General features: G+C 41.4%; 1 protein-coding gene across 1 annotated transcript; it reads right to left on the bottom strand.

The window, feature by feature from the left end:
• Positions 1–960: 960 nt before the first annotated feature.
• MRAP2 (melanocortin 2 receptor accessory protein 2) lies at positions 961–10,926 on the bottom strand. Its single transcript, XM_074150915.1, has 3 exons — positions 10,800–10,926; positions 4,883–4,982; positions 961–1,354 (listed from the first exon to the last, which is right to left on the bottom strand). The coding sequence occupies exons 1-3, from the start codon at positions 10,924–10,926 to the stop codon at positions 961–963; spliced, it is 621 nt and encodes a 206-aa protein (XP_074007016.1).
• Positions 10,927–11,723: the final 797 nt, after the last annotated feature.

Raw genomic sequence — 11,723 nt, 5'->3', positions numbered from 1 at the left:
CTCTAGAGCCAAAAAGCATAGGAGGGTTCAGCCTCGAAGCAAAGCATGAAACCAGCTTGACCTACCACCACCACCACGTGCGTGTAGTAACTCTACTGGCAAAAAGAGCAGATTTTATCTGAGTTTCCTGTGATTTAGCTACCAAATCCTGCACTTACCAAACTGGTATTTCGCTTCAGCCATTTAAAAAAAACCCACAAAACAAAACACCAAAGCAAAAGGAGATCAAATTACTGTTTGCGTAGAATACTAATTGCAGATCATCACTGGGCAGCTGTCAGAATATCACTCTGAAGTGCTATAATTACAGGCACCAATTTGCTTTTCCTCAGCAGCAGGTGGTGGTAGCATTTTGTAAACACCGCAACCCAACAATTTAATGGGAAAGGTATTCCCTCTATACGCTTTGTGAGTCGAGTTTAACCCGCACCGAAAAGCAGGTTGAAAAAGCAGGAATCAAAAGCTGAAGTTAATGCTAAGCAGATGTCCCTTGTGCTGCTCGGCTTCAGATGTCCTTTTGGGGAGCGGCAGAAGATGCAGAACCTCCCCAGGGGCTGCCCCGTTTTAAGTCTTTGCTTCAGTCTTAATTTGAGGTTGACAACTTTTCTTGGCCGAGGAGTTTTCATGCACCTCCCAACGCTAGGCTCCAGCCTTCACAGTCCCTGCAAGTTATTACGGTATCCTTCAGAAGCTGGATATAAGCAGTCATTTTAAAAAAAAAAAAAAAAAAATTAAATCAGAAAGCAAAAATAATGCCGGGCAAAAGGTTCAGACCACAGAGGGCATCAGAATAATGCACTCAAGTGTTTTACTTCCGTCTAAGCCGAATTCTGTCAGCACGGCCAGTCTTACGGACAATAAAAAGCAGAGGTCTGAAATAGCTTCCATCAAAATACCAGAAGGCCAAGAAAGGCTTTAAACCAGACAACAATGGGAGCGTTTCCCTTCAAGCCAAAGACTTCAGTCAAGGATGCGGTGGGAAGACTGTGCTACCGATTTGCTTTCTAAAATGATGGGTGGCTCGGAGATGAGGAGATCGTCCTCACCCAGTGAAGAGTTCTGTTCCGTGTTCACAAAGTTAGGGATGTTAAATTTGGTAAGACAACTGAGGTCCTCCTCAAACATTCCACTGCTCCTGGGAACTTCCTGAAAGAGGATATTACTCTCCAGACCTGAACCTTTCTGATTTTGTTTTTCTTTGTCCAAATGTTCCACTTCATTAATGCAGAAATGGAAAAGTGAGCGGGATTCTTCAGCTATTTGACGAGAAAAGACCCTCTCCGACTCCAGAGGTCTTCCAAAATCTGCCACAAAGCTATTCATGCGAAATCTTTTTTCGGAGGGCTCTGCGTTGCTGAGGAGGAAAAAGAAAAACACAGTAAGCACGAAAGTAGAACTATTTAGGATAAGACGAAATGGCCTCAAGTTGCACCAGGGGAGGTTCAGATTGGATGGCAGGAAAAATTTTGACACTGAAAGGGTTATTAAGCATTGGAATGGGCTGTTCCAGTGTCTCACCACCCTCACAGGAAAGAATTTCTTCCTAGTATCTAAATCTCCCCTCTTCCAGTTTAAAACCATTACCCCTCGTCCTATCAATCCACTCCCTGATAAAGAGTCCCTCCCCATCTCTCCTGTAGCCCCCTTTAGGTACTGGAATGAGGTACTGGATTTGCCAATGAACTCACCCAAGCTCCCTTTTCTGGCCATCTCCCAGTCTGCGATGCTGGGTTCTGGTCTGTCAGATTTACAATTAAACTCTGGGTTGGACGGGGTTTTGAGCAACCTGGTCTGGTGGGAGGTGTCCCTGCCCGTGGCAGGGGGTTGGAACTCGATGATCTTTAAGGTCCCTTCCAACCCAAACCATTCTGTGATTCTATGACTGCCCACTGGACTTGAGTGCACTGTCAGGGTACAGACCATTTTGCCCAGTATACCCTTCTAACAGGGACTTACTGGTTTGGTTTTGACACTTGAGATTCCTCTATAGCTTAAACACCCCTCTCTCAACACTCCCTGAAACGACCTGGAGTATCTGGCAAATCAGGAAAAGGAATAAGTAGCCAATCCTCCAAAACAGCAGGATTTCGCATCCCAAAGGGAACCTGGAGCATCTAAACAGATCCTTGGTACCAAGCCAGAAGTGCTACCACGAACCTGAGAAACCTCCCTGGATGAGTTTTCGGAAAACACACACATATACCTGTAGAAGGAGGTTTTGTTTCAGTGGATCTGCCTGTCTCTGAGTGGATTTCACCCCAGAATCCTTAACTGAAACCAACCGATTTCTTAAATAAAAGTCTCAGTCATTGTACGTTTACCGCAACTAATCGTACAACCTGCCTCAATAGCTGCACGAAGCTTTGAGATTACATCAGCCAATATTTTGTGTGCAGGTAAGTCACATGAACGTATGAATTTGCTGCACAAATGCATTTTTAAGGACATTTTTACAAGCCGGAACAAACACAGTGTACTGCTTTCTCCTGAGTGATGAATGAGACTTACTTTGCAGGCCAAAATTCCGGAAGATTGTCAACACAATTTTTTGTCGCACAAGCTGATGTTCTACACATACTAATGTGGAAGCAAACAAAAGGAGAGCGCAACAGGCACCATTTCCACAACTAAATAAACTTCTACCTCTCCCCATCCATATCTTGACCCTTTTCTTTTCTGGTCCAAGAATGTACCCAATCTGAAGAGCTCGTACAATTTTCAAAAGTATGTGCTATCATACCCCTTTATATCAAGCCAAGAAAAGCACACTGCTAGAAAAATCAGAGTATTCTACTTTGGATCCATCCATCTGAACCCAGCTACACTTACCTCTCAAGCTAATGGCACTTTAAAGAACAGCCAAATTGACTTACCGAAGTCGGAGACATGTCCATCAATCAGCCTGGCTTTCTCCCAAGACCTAGGAACCCCATTAACATCTATTTCTAAAGGAGAGCTGCAAGACAGCCCGCTAATGAAACCATGAGTCACGAAGAATCCAGTCAGGTATAAAGAGAGAAGACACAGGCAAACTAAAACCATGATCTGCACTGGTTTTACAGGTAGCTACTTGCGTTCTCCAGTTTTTATATGCGTGTGTCAAAAATAAAGAGGAAATAACAGTATTCACTACCCATACTGTATTCCAGTATCATACACGTTGGGTTCCCAAATCTCGAAAAAACAGCGCTCAAATTTGTTCAGGGTGCCAAGTCAGTGTACATAATAATTGGGCAAGCTCCCAAAGCTGTAAAGGAAGCTTAAAATAAATACAGGAAGGAATAACTGGGCTCTGTGAGAAACTGGACCGGGATCTAACAGGCTGTCTCCAGCAGCTGAAGAAAAGTCCTATTAAGATTTAGATCGGAAGGGACTTCTGGAGGTCTCTAAGCCTAACGCCCTCATCACGGCAAGGCCAACCCTTAATTCAGATCAGGTTATCTGGGTGGGAAAGTTGACCAAAAAATGGAGGTTTCACAAACTCCCTCAGCAACCTGTTCCAAGAAAATTGATGAAGGAAGCAGAACCACAGCAGGAGGTTCCAAGAAGCCCTCTGCTACCTGAAAGTACATTTTTACAAGTATACAAGCTTTTGACAAATATCCATATTAAATTCTCTTTGTTGTACATTTGGCTTCATCACTTCTTCCTCTCTCTTATTATTCACATGGGGTACAGACTTAGATGCTCAGCTGAGAAACAAGATCTCCAGGGAAAAGGGGCAACACACCATTGCTTACAAGGACTTTAAATAGATTTGGAAGCAGGCTCTGGCTACTTTATGAAGTCTGTAAGGGAGGCAAAAATACCAGCCATTAAATTCAACAAGTCAGTTCTGGGAAGCTGAATTCTTCTGCCTTTCTATTTCCTTCTCACAGAAGCAAAAGCTTAGCAGAAGAGGTTCACGATAGACGTGCGTCCTCCCTGACACGACCCAGCCTCTGGAGATGTGCTATTACATGAAGTTTCAGACCCAGTCTACATCTGACTAAATAGCAAAGGGCCCTCGGTAGACAGAAACAGGCTGCTTTGGGAAGTGATAAGCACCAATTGCTTATCACAATCAGCTTCTCATCATTGCTACCTGCCCGCATGTGATCTCACTCTCCAGAGAGGCTCTTTATTTCTGCTTTATGGCATGCAAGCCTGAGAGGAGACGCGGGTTCAGACTTTCTCAGAGGAAGGGACACCGACAGCCCGCGTGCTGCACAGATGCAGATAAACGGCTGAGGCAGGGCAGGGTCTGCACATAATTATCAGCTGGAAAGAGCTGGGGACTCTGGTGTTAAATATGGGCTGATCTGTATTTCAGCATCGACTGCAACTTCTCCGCAGAAACTAAGACACTCTGGGGAGCCACAAGTTTAAGGGAAGATTTTGTATATACTACCAATATCTACCTTTTGGGCTTGGACACACAAACACGTGGAAATCATCCAACTTCTTTAATTTAACATCTGCACTGCATTTTATTTGTATATACTCTGTCAATATTCGCTCTGTTCCACTTCATCATAACATAAGCCTACCTAAAATGACCCGATTTATTCGCAGAACAGTAATCTAAAGCCACCTGTTTGGCAGCCTGTCTTCCTTTTCCCATGAAAATGCACATTCCCTTTTTCCTGCATGCCTACCGACTATTTGCTAAATAGGGACCACATTAATAACAACTCTATGGAACTGGTCTCCTAGAAATGCTTGGAATCAAGATTATTTGAAACAAAGACAGATGACACCCTTTCATGAGAACGGAGTAGGACGAGGTGGTTCTGGGCCAGTGCAATGTCAGCGCTGTCGCTGCTTGTTTGGGGGCTGCGAAAGAACAGACACCCCACTTCGCAAGCCGGATTTGTTTCCAAATTCCAATTTTTAGACTCACTCTTGATGTGGTGCTCCTGTCTTCGTCAGCAGGGTCAGGACAAAAAACATGAAGATGACAAAAACCGCAAGACCAACCCAAAATCCAATCACAATAGAATCTGGTGGGAAAAAAAAAAAAAAGAGAGAAAACAAGATGATCAGTATTTCACACCTGCACTTGCAGAAAGCTCCCTTCCACATATAGCACAGCTGCAAATCCCAAAAGATTTTGCATCTTATTCCTGGATTGCAAAGAGGAAGAACAATCAGATTTATCTTTATACAGAAAGCTGCCATTGAAGCTCTCATTTCTAGCCCCAGTTTCACAGATGCCTGGACAAACCAGAAACAAAATAAAATAGGGAAGGCACTGAATTCTCTTGGTTAGTAAAATAAAGAGCAGCTCCCTTTGTGACGCCCAGCCCACGTCCAAGCATTGTTTTGGAAGCAACTTCAAGTGCTAGAACTCAGAAGAGAGAATTACTTGATTTTGAGCAATAACCTCTGTCCCTGTAGAACTGAACTGCTATTTTAAACGATTTCAGGCTGAGACCATTAGGTTTCTAGGTTTTGATGGATTTCTTTGACACCACAGGTTTAAGAAGATCTGGCTTTCTTTCAGTGGTAAGATACAGAGTTCTGAAATAAGTGGAACAGCAAATAGTTTTATCCGAGATCTCAACAAATACCAATAAGCAACATATACAATACATTTTGTCATACTTTTTGATTTGGGTTTCCAACTCACCTACACAAAACTGCAATACAATGTCAGGGGAACCAAATGCATTTGGAAAAAAAGAAGTCAAACCACCACTTAATTAAAAGGAAAACTTAAAAGGAAAACACCAATGTAATAGCCAAATATAGAAGCAATCGGCAAGACTGTGGGGTTTTGCCTGTGTGCATAAAATGTACCTACTGTTCTCGTTTATAGCAAATAGACCCATAGATAAATCGCCAGTCTACTTAAAACTACGTCCACTTATGCTTTCAAAGTTGATCCCCAGTTGCTCCTGAAGGAAGCTCAACAGTCAATTGATAAGCACGGCCCAAAGTTACAAAGCACCAACCCAAAATATGACCTGGTCCAGGACCCACAGCACACAGGTGCTTTTTACCTGTCATTTCAGTTAGTTATTTTTTGTTTATGCAAATATTCAAATCTTCCACTGTAAAAGTTCAAGAAAAAAATTAACATACTAACATGGAAGAGGGAAGTCTTGGTCAGAACAGGTATCCCATCTACTCTTAACCTCTCATTGCACGTCTACTACTGATCCTCAAAGATCCTCGCCAGCTGTAGAGCTACATCTCACCCAGTGCAGCAGGCACAGCACAGAGCTTTAGCCACTGTGCTGAATCTCCCACAGGACTAACTAAAGACACCAGAAAACAAGGAATCAGCTATCCTGCCTGGTGCTTGACCCCAACAGTTAATCATACTCCCGCTGTGAAATATCTTCCACCTTAAAAGGCAGATCTGGAAACTGGAAATCAATTCAAACCATTTGCTCTTTCTCTGTGAAGTCAAAGTGCCTGCTGCAACTTGAGATTTTCTCCCTGTGAAAATACTTTATCACAATCAAGTCACTCTTTAATCCCTTTTTCTGGTAAGCTAAGGAGGTTGTTTCAAGTCTCTCACTGCAATGTTTATTCCATCTCTCCTCTCCCACATCTCCCCCTCTCAACACCCTTTGAAAAATAACCAGAGGGTGGTATGAGTATAGGTTTCCGTGGCAGGGGGAGGGAGTCTGTAATACTCCTTTATGCTTAAAGCATATTGGTATGAGTTTATTTCCGTAATTCCTTGCATTATGAGCCCTTAATTATTTTCAGAATCATTCATTCTACTAGTATAGACTGTATTCAGTGGTTCAAGATATGTCTTGTGTTTGGCTAATACACAACAGCTCGTGATTGTCTACCATCCTACCAGATTTGTACTACCTGAATATTTAATCTAAAAAGAAATACTTCCATTAAAAAATTTACTGCTTAACCATTTATAGCTACTATTACCTACCAGTTATTCAAACGTGCTTCAATGATATGCAACTGAATTGATAAGCAGAATGTAAAGTCTGATCAAGTAAGATGTCTTAAGAAATATGCACCTACATTTTATTGATCAAGCTGCAAAACATCACTCATCAACTAAGGAAAAAAAATAAGAAAAATAAAAATAATAATAATAAAACAAAAAAATCAGGATTCTGATATACTCCTCCTCACAAAAATCACACCTCTGATTGGTGTTCCCCCCACCTCCAACAGAATTCCTAGGTGTACTGAGCCTAAAGCTGCATCTTCCTTGCTTCACTGTGGCCCCCGACACACTTCCAAACCTCTGCTGCCTCAATTACATCAAATCTTGGGATTTGTTTAAAATTAAATGGTGGTCCGAGTTCTTTTCAGTATTTAATTTAGGTCTCACTCACTTAAGTGCAAATTATTGAAACCTACTAACTTCTAAACATTTATTCAAAATAAGCAGTACGTAACATTTATTCAAAAAATATGGGATGTAGGACTGCATTTACAATACTGTCCCGAGTTACAAATATATTGGGAAAGTATCCCGCAACCTTCCCAAGTTGCAATATCATCCTTCCTTTCCTTCCTAAGACAGACTTTTTTGTTTATAAGAAATGCATTTTTGTGTATTAGACTGTTTTTTCGATATTTTTTTTCAAAGGTAACTTTGATAAATTTTACTTTGCTTTCAGAAAACAGGCTTCTGAGTATATACATTGAATTATTAGGAACTTCCACTTGCCTACAATTAATTAAATCAACATTGACCTGAAAGTGGCCTCCAACTTTCTCTTGTGGAATTCATCTTACCTTATGGTTCAAAACAGTGCCCTCATGTTGGGTGAAATATTTTGTGTACCATAAATAAATAAATAAAATAAAAATAAAAATCACACACCTCTAATTTTAAGAAGGGCCAGTGATGTTTTACAGCTGGCCAACTGTCACTCCCAGCCTGCATCACCCAAACTGGAGCCCGCTCTCCCTCCAACCTAAGTTACAGGCACTCATTAACACCCCTTTTTCTGTTTTGTCCTTTTCCTTTCTTTTAGTCTCTTTTTCTGGACACACCTCCCCACCAACCGGTCAGGCCATTTATCCCTTTGGCTTCATTACAGCTCCCAGTGCAAGTGTACAATATACAGCTGAGCCAACAGCACTATTTTAACCCCACACTGTCAGCCACCTCACCGAAGCAGCCTCTCTCATTGCTTTCACCTCAGTTTACGTTACTGGTTTGAATTCCACCCATACTACCAAAGTTGTAACAACACAGGAAGGAAACGGAGTATTTCCAAGTGGTAACATGTCTACAAAGCCCTAACCTCACCATTTGTGACACCTGCCTCTACAAAATTTATGTTTCTTAGCAGAGGCTAAGAAAATAAAATATAAAATATATAATAATAATAAATAATAATATAAAAATATAAAATATTTAAATATTAAATAATTATTATAAATTATATTGATAATTATTTATATATTACATATTATGATATATTTATATATTTTATATAAATTTATTATATAAATTATTATATTTATTTAAATAATAAAAATATAAAAATAAATAATAATAAAATATAAAATAATAAAATAAGCCCACTTGCAACTGTGCCAAAGGCCATAAGATTTAAGATTTCTTACATGGAAAAAACCCACCCAAACCAATAAATCAAAAAAAAAAAAAAAGAAGATTTGTCAGTATTCAAAGTCTTCCTCCTAATACAACCCCAGTATTGTATATAATATTATATATTATATATTGATATATAATCTCTTCTCCTTCCTCCCCAGGTTAGGATTTTAGTGAAGTTAAATGTCTGTCCACATTCCTTGACAGTCTCAACTCCACTGGAAATAGCGAGAACAAGAAACATATCTAGAACATACCATGTCAAGAAATATCACGACACCCACAACACAGGCATAGACTGTTCCTTTACTGGATTAAACTCAGCCCTCCGAGAATGCAAAAAATCCCAAAAATCTGAAAAAAGCCCATGCACTTAAGCATTCCCCAATCCAAAGGTAACTATCGTTTATATTTTCTTTCCTTCTCACGCTCTTTGACACACCGAGCTAAAAAGAAGGCACGTACATAACACCGCAGCTAATCTTTGTAATCAGTGATCTTTGTAATCAGGTTTGGCCTCTGATTAAGTGGGAGAATGGAATATAAATTAGAAACATAATAAAAGCTAACCTACATTTTTCAAGTACCTAACATTTGTAAAAATACAGACAGTAATCATCAGACTTTGGGGGAAAAAAAAAAAATAAGGTAAAGTACAATTCAGGCTAAAAAGCAACTTCTGCTCTAGTTCTTAAAAGAACTTCAACAAGTTTCTTCTGACCCTTACAGTCTCCCCCAAACCTCCTGACTGTGCAGAGCCAAGAGAGATCAGCCTTTCTGGATTACTGACTGCCCCTGCAAACATTCCTCTTTCCCGTTCAGAATCCTCATCATGATGAATGAGGCAGAAAGTAGGTATCCCACCCTGGACCAGTACTCCAGCACTGGATGGAGACCCTTCCCCAAGACTTTGAAGACCGGTGCTCAAACCCTCTTACAGCGTATCCAGCTCAGAAACAAAAAACCGGAATGCTTTCCTTCTCTTTGGCAAAGTGCTTGCAAAACACATCCAGTAAATCTGAGCTAGTCTCCGTTCATTTATTTATTTATTAATTTTACCCACCCCATATCCTCCCCGGCTCCCGCAAAAAAAGAAATTTCTTAAGAGTTCTGGGCTCCCCAGTTCAAGAAGGACAGGGAACTGCTGGAGAGGGTACAGCAGGGGACTACAAAGATGATGAGGGGCCTGGAGCATCTCTCTTGTGAGGAAAGGCTGAGGGACTTGGGTCTGTTTAGTCTGGAGAAGAGAAGACTGAGGGGGGATCTGATCAACGCCTATAAATACTTCAAGGGTGGGTGTCAGGAGGATGGGGCCAGTCTTTTTTCAGTGGTGCCCAGGGACAGGACAAGAGGGAACGGGCACAAATTTGAACATAGGAAGTTCCATCTAAACATGATGAGGAACTTCTTGACTTTGAGGGTGGCAGAGCCGTGTAACAGGCTGCCCAGAGAGGTGGTGGAGTCTCTGTCTCTGAAGACATTCCAAACCCACCTGGACACATTCCTGTGCAACCTGCTCTGGGTGACCCTGCTGTGGCAGGGGGGTTGGACTAGATGATCTCCTGAGGTCCTTTCCAACCCCGTATCATTCTGTGAAGAGTCAAAACCATTGCCTAGGCTTTAGATAAGTGTTGGTCCAGCTGTACTAGCCTGTCCCACCTAAATTTTCTCTCAGTTCCTACCCATAGTTTTCATCTCTCTGGTCCCTGTTCTCCACTTGTTACTTCTACTGTAAGTCAGCTCCAGCAGAATGCTCAATTTAGCGCACTCCTCCTGTGAAGTCCTAACAATAGAAGTTTCTTCAGAAAGAGAAATTTCTTGGTTTAAATCTTTTCTAGCCTTAAACTTATTTTCTATGAAGAAAAACAAAAGCAGTAAGGCTGCTCACCACTGCCCTTTTAGCACTAACGGGAAGAAGAACATAGCAAAACACATCATACCAAGCAGTTACCAGAAGTAGCAGTACCTGTATTAGCTGTTATAAATTGTTCCTCATCCTCTGATGCTCCTCAGTATTGACAAAATTTCTACCACAGACAAGAAATCCACAGTTCTCTCATGCACAAGAAAAGTAGTCAACAAAAAGACACAGAATCATAAACTATTATTATAATCTAATAAACAGAGTAGTAACTCCAACTGCTCAGAATCCAAAAAATTAGAAGATATATTTTTGTACAATAATCAGTTACAAATGAAGAGTAGGAACATGAAGATGGACAAGCTGAGCTGCGATAGAGTGTATCTCTACTGAACTTACATTTATGAGCCTTCAGGCCTTCAAACGACACTGGTCCATACTCATAGTACTCATACTCCCAGGTGTAATCGGAGTTAGACAAGGCCTGCTGGGAGGTTCTGTTCGAAATCAGCCTCAGGGCAGACATCTTGCACCTAAATAAATATACACCTGTGGATACGAAATGCGTTAATAGAGACTACACACTTCTAGCGCATCTTTTGATTTTATACAGAATCCTTTCTTATTCATGGGACCTGTTCCTCGCCACTGTTCCCAAGAAGAGCCACTCACGCTTACAAAGGCTCTCTCTCACCTGTGCCTTTAAAATCCAGTATCCCTGCCCCATCAGACATGGCTATTGCATTTCCTCCCATTCCTTCCCCAGTCTTTGCTGGCCAACTACTAGTCAACACCGAGCTTCTCTTCAATGGAAAGAAGAGAATCTACGTTCACTTCCACACACATGCCTGTAAGTGTACAAAGGTACAAACGCAGGCTCCTCAGACTGTATATAGCTTTTATAGCTCAAAAAATAGTAAATACCACAAACCACCAGCCTCAGAAGCTTAGGGTGAACGCTGCCATAAAAATTGGGATGGAGAAATGGCTGGACACCACCAGGCTCAAAGGGTTCTATGCGTTTCTTCTTCTCTACTCACCACCGGTAAGACTGTATCTGGGGTGCTCTATCTGGTTTAGGTATCCCCAATAACAGCCCCAATGCTGGGGCAAGTCCAGAGGAAGGCCACCAAGATGGTTAGGGTGCTGAAGCAGCAGATGCACAAGAGCCTAAGGGAACTGCGTTTGTTTAGCCTGGAGAAAAGAAGGCTCCCAGGAGACCTTAGTGTTGTCTACAGTTATAATTACAGTCAGAGAGTGCAGAAATGATGGAGCCAGACTCTCCTCAGAGATGCACAGTAAGAGGACAAGAAGCAATGGACA

This window comes from Numenius arquata, chromosome 7 (genome assembly GCF_964106895.1).
Source record: "Numenius arquata chromosome 7, bNumArq3.hap1.1, whole genome shotgun sequence".
Classification (NCBI taxonomy): domain Eukaryota; kingdom Metazoa; phylum Chordata; class Aves; order Charadriiformes; family Scolopacidae; genus Numenius; species Numenius arquata.
This window is presented reverse-complemented; position numbering and strand designations above follow the sequence as displayed.

Excerpts from the sequence above, each read along its gene's own strand:
- MRAP2 (XM_074150915.1), bottom strand. The coding sequence starts at position 10,926 with ATGTCTGCCCTGAGGCTGATTTCGAACAGAACCTCCCAGCAGGCCTTG. Across the intron at positions 4,983-10,799 it reads AGGCCTGAAGGCTCATAAAT|ATTCTATTGTGATTGGATTT; the intron begins GTAAGTTCAGTA and ends TTTTCCCACCAG. Across the intron at positions 1,355-4,882 it reads ACAGGAGCACCACATCAAGA|CAACGCAGAGCCCTCCGAAA; the intron begins GTGAGTCTAAAA and ends TTTCCTCCTCAG.